This window comes from Diceros bicornis, chromosome 3 (genome assembly GCF_020826845.1).
Source record: "Diceros bicornis minor isolate mBicDic1 chromosome 3, mDicBic1.mat.cur, whole genome shotgun sequence".
NCBI classification, from domain to species: domain Eukaryota; kingdom Metazoa; phylum Chordata; class Mammalia; order Perissodactyla; family Rhinocerotidae; genus Diceros; species Diceros bicornis.
The window spans coordinates 89726296-89745653 of record NC_080742.1 but is presented as its reverse complement, the minus strand read 5'-3'; the positions used below and the strand labels follow the sequence as shown (position 1 = coordinate 89745653).

The following is a 19358-nucleotide window of genomic DNA, read 5'->3' as shown; positions in this document are numbered from 1 at the left end:
CATGGTCTGCAATTGTGGAAGTGCAGCTGAAAAGGATTGGAGGCTAAAAGTCACCAGAAGTGAGGCAGTCAAGAAACTGAGAAGCCAAATCAATGAATAAATTGTGGACGTGATGATTAAGCCACCAAGAATGATGACAGGATTGGTCGCAGAGAGAAGTGAATGAGAGGGACAGATCTGACGATAAAAAAGTAGGTGAAAAATAAAGGGTAGTGTTCTAATGTCCTATGTGTAGAGGAAGTGGGTTTTAAAGCAAGAAAAGAAAGTGATCTGGAAGCAGCAGGGAGGAGCCAGGAGGACAAAAAATACACTGAAATCAGACCTAGGAGCAGAGAAGACTCTTGGCATGCATACAATAGAAACTGAATTTCATTCTCCACAGTTTCCACGTTGAAAGTAAGGGCCCCTGAATGGCAAAATGCAGGACACCGGCAAGTGGAATTTGCTTATATGACAGGACCCCAGTAAACCTGAACTGCCGTGGGCATTCAAAATACAGGCACCTTTTGTGCGAGCTGCCAAAGATGCCCCGATAGGGGCTGAGAAGGGATCAGTATGTAAAATAAGACCATAGAAGAGAGTAATTATAAACATTCAGAATGGATTCCAGGTGTTATATGGAAATTTCTGGCATAAATCATAAAAATATATAGACTTGGGTGTTAAGGACACGTGAGCAGGGAGGAAGGTCTGCACACCTTTAGACATCATCTGCGTGCATGTAGATAGTGTGGCATCCATGCTCATTGTTCCAGAGCGGGCAGCTGTGGAGGCCCCGTCAGCCTCCTGTGAGCCCACGCCAGCCTCCAGCTGCTCTGGCCTCTGTTGTCTGTTCTCAGTCAGGCCTGGCTGGGCTCTCTTTAGGCAGGACAGAGCCAGTAAGTCCCAAGATTCCAGAAGTGGCAACTGCACATAATGTATTAAACTGTCTGCTTTACCCACATTTGAGATACTCTTTGAGTGTAGTGAAAAAGCCCCAAATAAATGTTAAGATGATATTAACATTATAAAGGCATGTCCACGATCATAGTAAAGAGGTTTCTGTTACCATCAGGAAAATTGTGGTGGGGACATTCTGTGAACAGTTTAGAGTGAGAAGAGAGTGGAGAGGACTGAGCAGCCGTTACCAGGAGCTCCCTCCGTTCAGATGGGGATGGCAAGTGCAGGAAGGTGGGAAATTCCACAGTGTGGGTCATTAAGGTTTATCTTACATGTGTGGTGATTTGTCAGCCCACAGACAATGTGTGAGGAATCCCTGAAACTCATTTCCTACAGTATTTCCTGCACAAGATTTTCTAGGTTGATACTTGATCATTTTCTGTTCTTGTCATGTTCTAAACCCAGTCATTTCTCTTGGTGAGAGAGGAGCAGGCAAGACCTTTACTCAGGATGGCTGAAAGCTGGAGCAGGAAGGGGAAGCGAGGGTTTCTGCACAGGGAGGTGGTGACTCTGCAGCGCTGTGGCTAAGCTGCTGGCACAGAGGTACACGGCTGAGTCCCCGGGTTCTGTCCACTGGATCTTCAGAGTGGAGAATGATCTGTCAGGCATCTCAGCTGAGAATCTGTCCTTGGGCATCCCTGTCTCGTCCGCAGGAGCTTGATTGAGGAAGTACATCAGAAACTCCAGTCCCTGCACTGAGGTCTGTCTGTACCAGAAAAGGGTAGTGTGGGTTGAAATTGGCTCACTTCTCAGAATTACCATTTGCCCCATTTTTGTCACCTGGTGCCTGGGTTCCTGGGTGACTCCAGTGTCTGTGCACTCTGTGGAAGGGGACAGAATAAGAAAAATATTGGAGTCATAACAGGGAAACCCAGCATGAGGATGCTAAATATTCCGGGGACTCACCTACCCCCAGGAGACAAAGGACCACAGACACACAGCAAAGGACCCGAATACCCATGGCAGGGTGAGCAGATGTGGAAGAACCCCGACCAGGGCCCTTGTGAGCATGAGCAAAGAAGTCAGTTTTGGGACATTTTGTCCCCACAAGATGTGTCTGTCAGTGACATCACTGAATGAGACACCACCCCCAACTCATGGGCTCCCTTCAGAGAAGGAAGCCGCATCTCTGTGTGGTGAATCAGGTCAGAATGAACTCAAATAAAATTGATCTGAAATACATAGTTATACTTCCAGAGGCTCCCTGCAGATTTGTTTTGGTATCATAAATTCCAAAATAGCATAATTTTAGAAATATTCTACTCTATTATACCAGAAGGGAATAATTTTGGTGTTATCAATTCCAAAATAGAGAATAATACGTTCTCTATACTAATTCTTATCTGGAGCCTGCCAACTATTTTCATTTGAACTTCAAACTTCAAATACTCAAAAGGGAATTCACAGAGAGGCAAGTCAGCCTCTCTGTGAGCTCTCACATTCCTCTCAGTGATGCTCCTGGTCATATACACACTCTCAGAATCGTCCGTCACTTAGTTAGGAGTTAGGCTCTGAGTTCTCCAGGAAGAACAAGAATACGCACTGCAGTGTCATGGCTTCAGGAGCTGAATTGATGGCCTGAGAACTGATTCCATTTGAAAGCTCTTATGCGCAGTGGAATACCTCTCTGAATTTATTTATCCTTGAGCTCTATTAAATTCCCGAAGCCCATAGCATAGAATCTCCCAAATTTCTCTATCCCCACCATGAAATAAGCAGAGAAATTTCCTATTCCTGAAGATTTGCAAATAAAATGCTCTAGAGTTGATTTAAATATCTTCCCCCTAGAAAATCTCAATGTTTTTAATCGTTCACACATGATCTTTTCCCTCGAAAAGGGTCCTGGTGCCACAAACTCACTTCCTCTCATGGTGGAGGTTATCGAGAGCTGAGAGAAACCTCTGTTTCTTGAGTTGATCAGTTAAGTTATTTGTTAACCAAGAAGAAGGACCAGTTCAAGTCTGTATTTTGTGGTTATGCAGAAACGAACTGCTGCGTCCCCTGGACCTGGGGAGCACACACTAATTTTAACAAGCAGATAGTTGCAGGCTGGATTGTGTGACCCAAAGTACCTGTTTCTCTTGTGAGTCTGCCCTGTTGGTTTTTCTTGGAACCAGAACATAAAACTGTGGCCATTATTCTGTTTTCCAAAAGACCATTGTTCCTTCCCTGTTACCGGGTACCGAGGCATGGTAGGTAGAATGATGGCTCCGCGAGGATGTCCATGTCTAATCTCTGGAATTGAGGATGTGTTATATTACATAGTAAGGGGGAATTAACGTTCCAAATGCAATTAAGGTTGCTAATCAGTTGACCTTAATATAGGGAGAGTATCCTGGAATTTCTAGGTGGGCCCAATGTAATCACAAGGGTCCTAAAATGTAGAAGGAGGAGGAAGAGGAGGCCAAGTCAGAGTGATGCAGCATGAGACTGATCATTGTCGACTTTGAAGATGGAAGAGGGCCATGAGCCAAGGAATGCTGTGGGCCTCTAGAAGCTAAAAAGGCAAGGAAACAGATTCTCCCCTAGATCCTCCAGAAGCCTCTCTGCTGACACCTTCATTTTAATCCATTTAGATCAATTTTGGACTTCTGATCTCCAAAACTGTAAAATAATAAATCTGTATTGTTTTAAGCCTCAAAATGTGTGGTAATTTTTTAGCACAGCAATAGAAATCTAACAAATTACAGTACCCATGGGACGATGGGTTAAAGAGGCAGTAACTAAATACAAGGTCCACAAAGGAAACTGATGCACATCATGTGGAAAGAACTTGAAATCAGGCCAAGGGAAGCCCAGGCAAAAACTTCTTGTCTCTGCCCAGACCTCATCTGCTTCCAAGGGACACACGGGAGGGAGTCTGGTGTAAATGACAAAATCAGAACTACGTTGTGACATCTTCCTGATGAGAGCAAAAGTTCCTGGGGAGAAATTGTGTTGTTCTGGTCCACCCCAGTCCCTGCCTGATGAGTGGATATGCTGCTGGTGTCCCTGTGACTGTCAGCTGCCTGAGGCCAGGGTCCCTCTGATATGGTCCAGGGATGTACCAGCACTTCTCCTGTTCTACCCTCCACAGTGCAACAGAGCAGAGGGGCTGGCCTGGGCTGGTCTGGGTCATGCTCTCTAAGACCTCTCTGACACTCAAACTGCTCCTTTGCTTTTCCCAGCCCAGAATCTGCAAACTTCACCCACCTAGCTCCTTGTGCTGCCACATCTTAAGCAAACGGGGAGGAATGCCCACTGCTAGCACACCTGCCATTCAGAGCCCAGTTCAGAGCTCATTTCAGAGTAACACCCACCACCACACAGCAGAGGGAGAAGGCTTGGTCTCTAATTCCTTCATTCTCAGCTGTCATTCAAGACATCTTCAACTCCCTAGATCTAAACCCAACCCCATGGTTTTCCCCTAATCCTCTCCTTCCAGGCAGCTCTCTCAGCTTCTCCACATAGAATCTAGGTGACAACACAGGCACAGTACCTACTAGTGCTGTGGGCAGAAACAGCACAAATGTGTTCTCTTGCCAGGACCTAAGGGAAGTTGTGCTTTGTTTCTTTGAGTACAGGGGACATGGGTATTATGATTTGTTGTTGTCAGAGTGTCAATAAATAATGTAGTCTTATTATGACCTAAAATGGAACAACCTGAGAGTTAGACCTTGGAGATAGACAAACAGAGATAATAATGTCAAGTTTAATATCGGTAAATAACAGGGCTCAGATGTGAAACCAAATGGGCAGGCTAAAACTATGCTGAATTAGAATTTAATTCATTTTCTCTCCCCTCCAAACTATGGGCTGACCTTGTATGGAGAAGAAAGTTCTGCACTAATCTTAGTGCATGTTGAGAAAACACCAGAGAATCTCTCTCTTCTCTAGGTAGCCAGGAAGAAGGCAAGGGAATGAAGAGAGACTAAATTAGATGAAGAGATAAATAAGATAATTTATTTCCTTTCCCATAGAGTAGATTAGAACCAGAGGGTTACTTTAAGGAAGTCCCTCAAAATGGGGAATGTATAATAAGTTTTTGTCCCAAGAGACTGGCTGTAAGTGGGAAAGATGGACAGCCACATGTCAGTTATTCTTCTCAACTCCAACCACTGCTCCTTGGGTAGAATCTTAAAAAAAAATGTAGCACAAATGTGTCATGACAGTGCAGCAATTAAAAGAATTCCAATTCCATTCTGTGCTCTCTGACCAAGTCTTAATATTCACTCCCTATTTATTTTCCATCTTGCCACATGGTCCAACGGAATGTCGGAGGTTGTGCAATAAACGTAAAAAAGAGAATTAAATGGCAAGAAGAAATAGATTCCTCAATTTGGTTATAAACGTACTTTAGGTTTTTAAAAAATTCTTTGGTTGAAATTAAAGTGTAACATCCATATGCCATTTAAGTTAAATATCAAAGAAATCACAGACTAAGAATCTAACATTAATTTTTTTTTTATTGATGTTTTAATGGTTTCTAACATTGTGAAATTTTGGGTTGTACATTTTTGTTTGTCCATCACCCCATATATGACTCCCTTCACCCCTTGTGCCCACCCCCCACCCCCACTTCCCGGGTAACCACAGTCCAGTTTTCTCTGTCCATGTGTTGGTTTATATTCCACATATGAGTGAGATCATACAGTGTTTGTCTTTCTCTTTCTGGCTTATTTCACTTAACATAATACGCTCCAGGCCCATCCATGTTGTTGCAAATGGGACGATTTTGTCTTTTTTTATGGCTGAGTAGTATTCCATTGTATATATATACCACATCTTCTTAATCCAATCGTCAGTCGAGGGACACTTAGGTTGCTTCCACTTCTTGGCTATGGTGAATAATGCTGCAGTGAACATAGGGGTGCATAAGCCTCTTTGGATTGTTGATTTCAGGTGCGTTGGATAGATTCCCAGTAGTGGGATGGCTGGATCATAGGGCATCTCTATTTTTAATTCTTTGAGGAATCTCCATACCGTTTTCCATAGAGGCTGCACCAGTTTGCATTCCCACCAGCTGTGTATGAGGGTTCCTGTTTCTCCACATCCTCTCCAACATTTGTTGTTTTTTGTCTTGGTGATTATAGCCATTCTAACGGGCGTGAGGTGGTATCTTAGTGTTGTTTTGATTTGCATTTCCCTGATGATTAGTGATGTTGAGCATCTTTTCATGTGCCTATTGGCCATCTGTATATCTTCCTTGGAGAAGTGTCTGTTCATTTCCTCTGCCCATTTTTTGATCGGGTTGTTTGTTTTTTTTGTTGTTCAATTGTGTGAGTTCTTTATATATTATGGAGATCAACCCCTTGTCAGATGTATGTTTTGCAAATATTCTCTCCCAGCTGGTTGGTTGTTTGTTCATCTTGATTCTGGTTTCATTTGTCTTATAAAAGCTCTTTAATCTGATAAAGTCCCACTTGTTTATTTTTTCTGTAGTTCCCCTAGTCTGGGTAGGCATGTCATCCGAAAAGATTCCTTTAAAACCAATGTCAAATAGTGTGTTGCCTATATTTTCTTCTATGAGTTTTATAGTTTCAGGTCTCACCTTCAGGTCTTTGATCCATTTTGAGTTAATTTTTGTGAATGGCGATAGCACATGGTCCACTTTCATTCTTTTGCATGTGGCTGTCCAGTTTTCCCAACACCATTTATTGAAGAGACTTTCCTTTCTCCATTGCATGTCCTTAGCACCTTTGTCGAAAATTAGCTGTCCGTATATGTGTGGTTTTATTTCTGGGCTTTCAATTCTGTTCCATTGATCTGTGTGTCTGTTTTTGTACCACTACCATGCTGTTTTGATTACTATTGCTTTGTAGTATGTTTTGAAGTCAGCAATTGTGATGCCTCCTGCTTTGTTCTTTTTCTTTAGGATTTCTTTAGCTATTCGGGGTCTTTTGTTGCCCCATATAAATTTTAGTATTCTTTTTTCTATTTCTGTGAAGAATGTCATTGGGATTCTGATTGGGATTGCATTGAATCTGTAGATTGCTTTAGGTAATATAGACATTTTAACTATGTTTATTCTTCCAATCCACGTGCATGGGATATCTTTCCATTTCTTTATGTCATCGTGGATTTCCCTCAATAATGTCTTGTAGTTCTCATTGTATAGGTCCTTCACCTCCTTGGTAAGATTTATTCCTAGGTATTTTATTCTTTTTGATGCAATTGTAAATGGTATTATCTTTTTGAGCTCTCTTTCTGTTAGTTCATTATTAGCATATAGAAATGCAACTGATTTTTGTAGATTGATTTTGTACCCTGCAACTTTGCTGTAGTTGTTGATTGTTTCTAACAGTTTTCCAACAGATTCTTTAGGGTTTTCTATATATACAATCATGTCATCTGCAAATAGTGAGAGTTTCACTTCTTCGTTACCTATTTGGATTCCTTTTATTCCTTTTTCTTGCCTAATTGCTCTGGCCAAAACCTCCAGTACTATGTTGAACAGGAGTGGTGAGAGTGGGCAGCCCTGCCTCGTTCCTGTTCTCAGAGGAATGGCTTTCAGTCTTTCCCCGTTGAGTATGATGTTAGCTGTGGGTTTGTCATATATGGCCTTTATTATGTTGAGGTACTTTCCTTCTATTCCCATTTTATTGAGAGTTTTTATCATAAATGGATGTTGTATCTTGTCAAATGCCTTCTCTGCGTCTATTGAGACGATCATGTGGTTTTTATTCTTTGTTTTGTTGATGTGATGTATCACGTTGATTGATTTGCGGATGTTGAACCATCCCTGCGTCTCTGGTATAAATCCCACTTGATCACGGTGTATGATCTTTTTAATATATTGTTGTATTCGGTTTGCCAATATTTTGTTGAGGATTTTTGCATCAATGTTCATCAGCGATATTGGCCTGTAATTTTCTTTCTTTGTATTGTCTTTGTCTGGTTTTGGTATCAGGGTGATGTTGGCCTCATAGAATGATTCAGGAAGTGTTCCATCTTCCTCTATTTTTTGGAATAGTTTGAGGAGGATGGGTATTAAATCTTCTTTGAATGTTTGGTAAAATTCACTGGAGAAGCCATCTGGTCCTGGACTTTTATTTTTTGGGAGGTTTTTGATTACTATTTCAATCTCTTTACTTGTGATTTGTCTATTCAGATTCTCCATTTCTTCTTGGTTCAATTTTGGGAGGTTGTATAAGTCTAAGAATTTATCCATTTCTTCTAGATTGTCCAATTTGTTGGCATATAATTTCTCATAGCATTCTCTTATAATCCTCTGTATTTCCATGGTATCTGTTGTAATTTCTCCTCTTTCATTTCTAATTTTATTTACTTGAGCCTTTTCTCTTTTTTTCTTAGTTAGCCTGGCTAAGGGTTTGTCTATTTTGTTTATCTTCTCGAAGAACCAACTCTTTGTTTCATTAATCCTTTCTACTGTTTTTTTTGGTCTCAATTTCATTTATTTCTGCTCTGATTTTTATTATTTCTCTCCTTCTGCTGGCTTTGGGCTTTGTTTGTTCTTCTTTTTCTAGTTCTGTTAGGTGTAATTTAAGGTTGCCTATTAGGGCTTTTTCTTGTTTGTTAAGGTGGGCTTCTATCGCTATGAGTTTCCCTCTCAGGACCGCTTTTGCTGCATCCCATATGGTTTGATATGGCATGTTATCATTTTCGTTTGTTTCCAGATAGTTTTTGATTTCTCCTTTAATTTCATCAATGATCCATTGGTTGTTCAGTAGCATGTTGTTTAATCTCCACATTTTTGTCACTTTCCCAGTTTTTTTTTCCTGGTTCATTTCCAGTTTCATAGCCTTATGGTCTGAAAAGATACTTGTTATGATTTCAATCTTCTTAAATTTATTGAGGCTTGCTTTGTTTCCCAACATATGGTCTATCCTAGAGAATGTTCCATGTGCGCTTGAGAAGAATGTGTAGTCAGCTGTTTTTGGGTGGAGTGCTCTGTATATGTCTACTAGGTCCATCTCGTCCAGTTTTTCATTTAAGTCTAATATTTCTTTATTAACTTTTTGTCTGGATGATCTATTCATTGCTGTAAGTGGGGTGTTAAGATCCCCTACTATTATTGTGTTGTTGTTGATTTCTCCTTTTAGGTTTGTTAATAGTTGTTTTATGTACATTGGTGCTCCTATGTTGGGTGCATATATATTTATAAGTGATATGTCTTCTTGATGGAGTGTTCCTTTTATCATTATATATTTCCCTTCTTTGTCTTTCTTAACCTGTTTTATCTTGAAGTCTACTTTGTCTGATATGAGTATGGCAACACCTGCTTTCTTTTGTTTGCCATTAGCTTGGAGTATTGTCTTCCATCCTTTCACTCTGAGCCTGTGCTTGTCTTTAGTGCTAAGATGTGTTTCCTGAAGGCAGCATATTGTTGGGTCTTGCTTTTTAATCCATCCTGCCACTCTGTATCTTTTGATTGGAGAGTTCAATCCATTTACATTTAGGGTAATTATTGAAATATGAGGGCTGAATTTTGCTGTTTTGTCACTTATTTTCTGGTTCTTTTGCATTTCCTTTGTTTCTTGTCCCATTTGTTTTGGACTGCCAATTCAGTTTGGTTGTTCTGTCTTATGATTCTTCTAGTTTTCTCTTTGTTTATCATATGTGGTTTTAATTTGATTATTTGTTTAGTGGTTACCTTGAGGTTTGGGCAAAAAATCTTCTGTATGAGATAGTCCATTATCTGATAGCCTCCTATTTCCTTATACTAAGTCAATTCAGTCACTTTCCTCTTCCCCTTCTAAGTTGCTCTTGTTATACCTTATTCTATCTTGTGTTGTGGCTGTGTGTTTACAGTGATGAGGTTAAATTTATTTTTGGTGAATTTCTTCCTTTAATCTTTGAGTTTAGCATTTAAGTGGTTGCTAACCTATTCCGGTAAAGATCTACTATTTCTCTGATTTTGTCTACCTACTTTTCTCCTTACTCCAAGCTTTGTGTTCCCTTTCTCTTCTTGTTTTCAGGCCTGAGGGCCTTCTTGAGTATTTCTTGTAGTGGGGGTCTCATGGCCATGAACTCCCTTAGCTTTTGTTTATCTGGGAGAGTTACTATTTCTCCATCATATTTGAAGGATATTTTTGCTGGATAGAGTATTAAGAATCTAACATTAATTTTTATTTAAAATTCCAAATAACAAAGCTGGAGGTATCACACTCCCTGATTTCAAAATATACTACAAAGCTATAGTAACCAAAACAGCATGGTACTGGCACAAAAACAGACACACAGATCAATGGAATAGAAACACATCTATGGACAGCTAATCTTTGACAAAGGAGCCAAGAACATACAATGGGGAAAAGAAAGTCTCTTCAACAACTGGTGTTGGGAAAACTGGATAGCCACATGCAAAAAAATGAACGTAGACCCTTACCTTACACCATGCACAAAAATTAACTCCAAATGGATTAAAGACTTGAATGTAAGACCTGAAACTATGAAACTTCTAGAAGAAAACATAGGCAGTACGCTCTTCTACATCGGTCTTAGCAACATCTTTTCAAACACCACATCTGACCGGGCAAGAGAAACAATAGAAAAAATAAACAAATGGGACTACATCAAACTAAAAAGCTTCTGCACAGCAAAGGAAACCATCAACAAAATGAAAAGACAACCTAACAATTGGGAGAAGATATTTGCAAACCATACATCTGATAAGGGCTTAATCTCCAAAATATATAAAGAACTCATGCATCTCAACAATAAAAAAACTACCAACCCAATTAAAAAATGGGCAAAAGACCTGAACAGACATTTCTCCAAAGAAGATATACAGATGGCCAACAGACACATGAAAAGATGTTCAAAATCATTAACTATCAGGGAAATGCAAATTAAAACTACAATGAGATATCACCTCACGCCCGTCAGAATGGCTATAATTAACAAGACAGTAAACAATATGTGTTGGAGAGGATGTGGAGAAAAGGGAACTCTCATACACTGCTGGTGGGAGTGCAAACTGGTGCAGCCACTATGGAAAACAGTATGGAGATTCCTCAAAAAATCAAGGATAGAACTACCATATGATCCAGCTATTCCACTGTTGGGTATTTATCCAAAGAACTTGAAAACACCAATTTGCAAAGGTACATGCACCCTTGTGTTCATTGCAGCATTATTCACAATAGCCAAGACTTGGAAGCAACCTAAGTGCCCATCAAGGGATGAATGGATAGAGAAGATGTGGTATATATACACAATGGAATACTACTCAGCCATAAGAAACGATGAAATCCAGGCATTTGTGACAACATGGATGGACATTGAGGGTATAATGCAAAGTGAAATAAGTCAGAGGGAGAAGGTCAAATACCGTATGATTTCCTTCATTAAGTAGTAGATAATAACAACAATAAACAAACACATAGGGACAGAGATTGGATTGGTGGTTACCAGAGGGGAAGGGGGAGGGAGGAGGGTGAAAGGGATAATTCGGTACGTGTGTGGTGATGGGTTGTAATTAGTATTTTGGTAGTGAACATGATGTAGTTCATGCAGAAATAGAAGTACAATGATGTACACCTGAAATTTTTACAATGTTATAAACCAATAAAAAAAAAAAATTCCAAATAAAATTCTTTTGACGTTAATTCCAGTAATTACAGATGAGAGCCCTCAAATCAACCCTTCTGTTGCTATCTAAATAGTTAGGTAAAATAACATCAAAAACCTCAACTAATTAATGTCATAAAAATATAATGAGGGGCACCATGCTGGGATCCTGGGGAGGGTGAGCACCAGGGAGTGGAGCACAGCAGGCCCTTTGCCCTTGGAGACACTTTGCCTGCCCTGACTCAATGCTCACGAGGTGACTCACAGGCCAGGGGCACAAAAGTCAGAGCAAATGTGGAACACTGACAAACTCAATGTACAGAGAGCTAGAGGCAGATCTGTTTTCTAGGGGATCCAGGACACCTCAAGCCTTGAATTCTGATTCAGCTTACCCCAGAGAGTTTATAACCCCATGCACTTGGCAGAAACAAAATAAGAGAAGAAGGTCTGCGTCCATCTCAGACAGAAAAATTATTTATACAAATCTAGTGTCTGACACAAAGAGTCAAAGATAATTGATTCATAAGGAAAAATACAAACACCATGAAAATACAAACATCATGACTGAGAAGCAGCAGAGAAAGTAAATCAACAAAAATAGCCCCCACAAAGATTTCACATGTGAAAGTGATCACAGAGACTCTGAAACAATGATGTTTCTTAAGTATAAAGAGATAAAAGATAATCTTGGTAAATGTTATTAGGGAATTACTAAATATAAAATGTGACATAGCAGGTTGGAGAAAGAACCAAATAAAAATTCTGGCAAAAAGATGGTAGACAGCTGTGTTCATCAATGACTGAGGTTTTGTCAGACAAGTAAATTGGATGGAGGCGTGGGCAGAGGAGTTGAGGAGACAGGCAATGAGTAAGTGAACATATGTTAGGATCTGCAGTCTCGGTTGGACCAGGATGGAAGTGAAGCTGACAGGGGTGAGGGACAGGGACAGTGCCTTCAGAGGAATCTCAGTGAGCTGCTTTCCAAACAGTTCCCACCAATGCTTCAGAATGGTTTCTAGTGTTATCTTAGAGAGTCCAGGCTGAAGGTAGAGCGGAGGATATGGACCTCCACACAAAGGGTGTGTTATCAGAGGGGCGATTGGATCGGGGGCAATTGGTTGTTGCAGAAGTTCTTACTAAGGAATATTTTAATGCACTGAGGAACTACTGTAGGGCACTAAGGCAGACAGCTGGAAACGTCCTCAGCAGCCTCTGCACTGGCTGGCTCAGCCTAGAGATGGTACTGAGCTGTGCTGGTTACACTGGAGAGTTAGACCTCTCTGGAGAAAAGAGAATTAGTTTTGAGCTAAGATTTAGGACTAGTTCCCAGGATATCCATCTGTGTGTATTCCTCTGAAGTTGGAAAAGGGCTGAGTAAAATAGCTGAAATTATCATCATCATCATTAACAGTATGATTATCAAGGCATTTCTACAAAAACAGGAAAAAAATTTTCCAAACACATACTATGTGTTGAGAGTTTGATGCAGAAAACTTCCTGAGTGAGGGCAGAGAAGAAACATGAGTGAAGGATGTCAGTTCAAATCGTTTAGACGATGACACAACCACAGAGGGAGAACCCACTGTTTGCTACTCTCATATCATCACCATCTGTATTATTAACGTTTATTGAACATGTTCCGTGATTGCATATTTTTATAGGAGAACAATCATCATTAGCCGTTGAGGGCTGAGTCTGTGATAAGTCACTTTCAGCTTTGAATCTGAGTTGTCACCAAGAAGTGCTTCAAGTCCCGGAGCATAATTATTTTCTAACAACATTTTCAGCCTTCATGTTTCAGGAAATAATTCACATCCTTCCTTTACATGAATCACAGCTTATCTCTGCAAACCCACTTCTTGCCCTTGCATCGTGAGGAATAAGGTAAGGCCTTTGTTTAGACCTGCTCTGAGCTGAATAGAGAGAGGAGAATCATGATATTTTGTGCACAGGAAGGAGGTGTCTCTGCAACGCTGTGGCTAAGCTGCTGGCACAGAAATACACAGCTGAGGTCCCCTGCTCTGCAGGCTGGATCTGGAGAGTAGAGTCTCCTCCTTTGGGCTTCTCTGCAGAAAATCAGCTCTTAGGCAACTAGGAATCATCTACTACAGCCTCATCCTCAAAGAGACTCAGAAGCTCCAGGCCCTGTCCCAGGGTCTGCCAGTACCAGTAAAGGGCACGGCGGTCAGAAATAGGATCACATGACAAGGCCACGGCCCGTCTTTTCTGTGATCTTGTGTCTGGGGGACTGGGTGACTCCACTTTCTGTGAGTTCTGTGGGGGAAAAAGACAGAACTTGAAAATAGAAGAAGGAAAAGATTGGAATAATCCCTGGAAAGATGAAATGCAGAGATCCTGGTGTCCCTAGGACTCATCTGTCCCCAAGAGACAGAGGGTCACCCAGCGGAGGAGCCTGGTGCCCATGGCAGGGTCAGGACAGGAATGGGAGGGTCGGCAGGTCAGGGTCCTTGTGAGCATGAGCAGAGGAGGAGGGACGTCCCTTGTCCCCACAAGGCACTTCTCATAGTGACATCACCATCTCCACAAAGGCCCACAGTCTTAGAAATCAAATACTGTGCCTGTGCCATAGGTTTGCTCCCTGCTACTGGGAGCACAACCACAAAGAAAATAGAGCAATTAGACAGCTGGCTTTTGGATTGTTTCTAGACCTTTCCATGGATAGAGTTAGGAAATATACTATCTTTAAAATTGTAAGTTCATATTGATACCTCCAACTCATCACAACATATTTCTACCTCATCTTTTTCTGTTTCTTAATTATATTTCCCCTTTCCTAGTAAGAACCCTAGTTCCCAGCGACATCAATAAATTTACTCATTCTCTCTCTTCTACAGTATATTAAAAATGTATCAGAAGTAGTACATGCACAAAAAACATTACCAACAACCAATCTCCCAAATGGAGTTCATCCTCAACCTCATTTAGCCTCATCACAGTAAAACTACTAAAATACAAAGACAAAGAGAAGCTCTTAAAAACAACACCAACAAATAAGAGGTTACCTCCAGAGAAGATACACAAATGGTCACTAAGCACATGAAAAGATGCATAACACCGTTACTCATAGGGAAATGCAAATTGAAACCACAATGACTTTCCACCTCACCCCTACTAGGATGGCTTTTAAAACAAAGAAAGAAACAAACAAACAAAAATGAGTGTTGGTGAGGATGGGGAGAAATTGGAACTCTCATTCTTTGCTGATGAGAATCTACAATAGTATAGCTGCTGAGAAAGCAGTTTGTTAGTTACTCAAAAAGTTAAACATAGAATTACCATATGACCCAGCAATTGCACTCCTAGGTATGGACCTCAGAGAACTGAAAACAGAAAGTCAAACAGATGCTTATAGGTCAATGTCATTGCAGAATTATTCACAATAACCAAAAGGTGGAAACAGCCCAGATGTCTATTAGCTGTTGAATGTATGTACAAAAGCTGGTATATCCTCGCAATGGAATATTATTCAGGCATAAAAGGGAATAAAATTCTGATACATGCTATAACATGAATGGACCTTGAAAGTATCACGCTGAGTGAAATAAGCCAGACACAAAAGGAAGAATATAGTATGATTCCACATACATGAAGTGTCTAGAATAGGCAAATTCATACAGACAGAAAATAGGTTAGAAGGTGCCAGGGCCTAGTGGGGGAGGAGAGGTGAATGGGGAGTTAGAACGGGTTCAGAGTTTCTGTTTGAGGTGATGAAAAATGTTTTGGAAATAGAGGTGAGGGTTGCTCATTGTGAATGTCCTAATGCCACTGAATTGTACATTTAAAAATGTTTAAAGTGACAAATTTTGTTGTATATATAAGCACGATTTTAAAAATGTTAAAAAATATATATTACTATTATATATGTAAAACAGCTGAATTCTCCATGATGGAATCTAAAGACAGTGAAAAGGACCTAAGTGATTTGAATATTTTGATAATTCATCCAGAAGTGCTCTGTGCCAGAGTATCTCCCACAAAGGGTTTTCTGATATAGCTGTAATTTTCTTCCATAGGATAAGAGAGTTTCCACTAGTCCATATCTTTACTCAAATTTCAGACTGTCATTCTTTTGAAAATTTTCCATTCTTGTACGGTCAAATTAATAACTTATTGTCCAATTTGCAACACTTTGATTCTAAATCAGGCTGAGAATCTATTCATACTTTTAGTGATAATTTCTGTTTATTCTTCTGTGAGTTACCTAGATTAAATACTGCCATTTTTATTGGGTTGTCTTTTTCTTATTAGGTAGTGAAAATTCTTTATTCATTCTACATACTAACTCTGTTAGACAAGGTCAGCTATGCTACAGTACAAAACAAAACAAATCCTGAAATCTCAGAGGTTTAACTCTAGAAAGTTCTATTTCCCATGACCACAAAGCCCAGTGCACATGAACAGCTGTCTTCAGTGGTTGTCCACCAAAACATGACCCAGTGAGCCAGGCTGCTCCCATACTGTAATCGGGCGAACTGCAACAGGTACCTTCCAAGTTCACCAAGACATGGACAAAAGAGTTGAAGGGAGCCTGTGCAGAAAAGAGTGTACACAGCAGGTCAGAGACTGCCATGCTTAGAGAGCCCTGCTTGCGAGATTGGCCTCTGGCTGCTATCTGGGAATTTGGTGGTAACCAGTTGCCTACACTACTATAAACTTTTCCTGACTGAGAAGGGTGGCTCATTGTGCCTGAACTGTTAGTGCAAACAACAAAGTTTATGCTGAACCCGGATTTCCTTCCGGGAGACTAGATATTCAGTGTGTGGTGGGCAGTGGGTGCCTGTGTGATCAGCTACCGATAAAAACATGGGCATCGAGTCCCTAAAGGCTCCAATGGCAGAAACATCTCACCCGTGTTGCTGCATTTCTGTTGCTGGGGGGAGCATGAGCTCCATGGGACCCGTCCTAAGAGCAAACGAGCATCAGGAAGCCTGTGTGTGGATTCCTCCAGACTCCACCTCTGTCTTTTTCCCTTATGATCTGCCATGAGTATTTACTGTGTCACTAATAAATCTTAGCCATGACTACAACTATACGCCATATCTCATGAGTCCTTCTAGAGCATCTCCAATCGTGGGAGGATAACAAGGACCGCCAACACCATGTCACAGGGTATTTTTAAGGGGAAGGCTTGTAACTGGCTTACATAATTTTTACCCACACCCCGTTGTCAGACCCTGGTCAGGGCTGGTTCCCAGCCCTCCAACTGCAAGTACGTCTGGGAATCACAGAGGAGCCATGGGGATTTGGTGAAAACGAATGGTCTCTGTCACACCGATTATCATTCGTCTGCATTCATCAGATCTTTTCCCAGTCCATGACTTACCTTTTCATTTGTTATGGTGTGTTTTGATGTACAAGAGTTTAATGCAAGTGAAATTTTCAATATTTTTTCCACGTTGTTTGTGTTCTTTTGTGTCTCCACTAAAAAAAAAAAAATCTTTCCTCAAATGAGTGTCTAATAATATTTTTCTTCAATTCTTTTAGTAAAATTTAAGTTTTACTTTTCACAATTAAGAATAAGTATGCCTGAAATATATTTTCACGTAAGGAATGAAGTAGAGATCTGGAAATCAGGGGGAGGGATGTATGTTCACTGCAAAAGAAGTAGACTATAAAACAGAACCCTAGGGTGGAAAGAACACGGCACATATGAGGAACTAACCAAATGTAGATGAGTGCGGCTGGACCAGAGAGAGCCAGGGAGACTTGTGCAAGATGATGGTGAAGAGACAGGTGGAGGGTAAACATTATAGGATCTTGTAGGGCTATTGCCTCAGAGAAGAAATGTTGCCAGGAGCAGAGAACATCTGAGCAAAGGTTCATGACTGTAATTTGAGGGTAGTAGAGTGGGGGAAGGAGGAGATGAGGAAGTCACTGAAGCCCATAGGGAAGAGAAGAATGTTGGGGTTTTAAATTATCAAGGGAATCTTCATGTATCTCAACTAAAGAGTCATTTTCCTTTCTGAAAGCAAAAATAGAGAGCTGCAGAACTGACAAACAACAAGCTACGGCTGTTAGGGTGACCTCCGATCAGGCTGAGACTGGCGTAGGGATGGACTTCCACACTGAGGGTGGTATTGCCCACTGCTGGAAGGGCCCATGCTGGCAAGAGCTCTGTGGCTCCTGTGGAGGCAGGGGCTTCCTGGGGTTTGGGCCAGGCCTCACGAGTGCAGGGCAGTCTTTCTAACTACCCTTTACGTGCAGAGAGGAGTCAGCTGTGCATTGCTGTGGAGTAACTGCTGGCACAGAAGTACACAGATGTCTGGGAGGGGGTAGCGGACTCCAGCATGAGGGAAAAGTTCTCTGTATTTGTTCTAGAGACATTGTACCCATCGGGAACATCTCCCTTTTCAGTGAAACCAGCAGCACGTGAGTAATGGAGCAGCCTCAGCCCATGTCCCAGGTCTTGTCGATACCAGTACATATAGTCATGGTTCTGAGTCTGGTGACATGTTAGAGTCACCCTCTTCCCTGTCCCTGTGATCTTGTTTGGGCTCTGAGTGATTCCAGCACTAGAATCCACATGTCCTGTAATAGAGAGGGACAGAGCCTGATGTTGTGATCCCAAGAAGAAGACTTGTATTAAAGTCTTGGGAATCTCAGAGAAGGAACCCTCCTGTGACCAGTACTCACCTGTGCACAGGAAACAAAGAGCCACACAGAAGTAGAGCCTGGTGCCCATTTCCAATCTAGGGCAGAATCTCACATCCTTCAGCTCTGTTTTGTGGAAATAGAACTTGGGCTCTTGGTGGCTCAGTGATGTCAGTGTCCCCAACAAATGCTTGGGCTGCAGAGCTAACCTGCCACGCCCCTTTCCCACAGGAACAAATCAGTTATTTACATACATACACAACTGAATGTTCAAAGGAATGGGAATAAGTTGTAAGTCTGTTTTTTGAAGAAATCTTATAAATATATATACTTTTCCTATCACTTTTAGTAAGAAATTTGTTCCTCTATGCACATTTTATTTCCATAATGATACAATTCCTTATTTGTACAGTGTTAAAATTTTTCATAATATTTCTGTTGACTCAGAAACATTCTTATAGCAGTCTGGTACTTTGTGGGTTCTCTGCTCAAAATTTGCCTCCAAATACCTTTTACTAGTTTTTATCTTTGCCTAACTCTGGATAATTGGACGTCAGCATACAGTGATCTTCTCATTTAAAAGAACAACTTGACATCCAGAAAGTTCTCAGTCTCAAAGTTAGGGTTATTGGAATTTGAAGAATTGCTTTATGTCGTCTCACAATTCACTGACTGATGGGAGCCCTGCCATCTGTGCTCAGGTCTCTGTGCTCTCCTGGGCAAGATTCCTTCCTTTGTTTCAGGTGCCGGCCACAGAAGAATGGACCATTTAAGCCCAGTTATTGTGAGGCTTCCCTATTTTTGTGACTGTGTATCTTGATGTAATCTTGATGGATAATTCCTATAATCACACAATAGTGAGAAAGGACACGAAATCAGAAATCAGAGACGAGGAGGAGGCAGATGTAGCACCACATAGAAAGCCTTGCGACTGGGTCCTGGCAAACCCATGAAGGGCTTTCCCATCTACGCCCAGGACTCACCTGGTTCCAGAAGACCAAGAGCCACAGGGCAAAGGAGCCTACTGCCCAACGCAAAAAAAGGGGAGTTTTTCAGGTAAGACTCACATTCTTTGGGGTAGGGTACCTGGAATCCCAGAGATCTGCAAATTGTTCTCGTAATAAGGTATGATGTGGCCATAATGTTAGTATTCTTAACAATATCCTAATTTCTTTAGGGAGAGAAGAGCATTTATCAGGAATATCTCTTTTTAAATTTATTTTTAAATTAATTATTAATTATTGAGTCACAAATTTGGTGTTGCTGAAAGCATACATTTCACCTCAAAGCTTTGT

At 40.9% G+C, this 19358-nt stretch overlaps 2 gene segments (V, D, J or C); both read right to left on the bottom strand.

The window, feature by feature from the left end:
• Positions 1–1380: 1380 nt before the first annotated feature.
• Positions 1381–1929, bottom strand: LOC131400269 (T cell receptor beta variable 12-5-like). The segment is given in 3 exon segments: positions 1381–1645; positions 1720–1760; positions 1850–1929. Coding segments are annotated over 3 exon segments (357 nt in total).
• A 15754-nt stretch (positions 1930–17683) lies between these two features.
• LOC131400258 (T cell receptor beta variable 10-2-like) lies at positions 17684–18180 on the bottom strand. The segment is given in 2 exon segments: positions 17684–18000; positions 18106–18180. Coding segments are annotated over 2 exon segments (366 nt in total).
• Positions 18181–19358: the final 1178 nt, after the last annotated feature.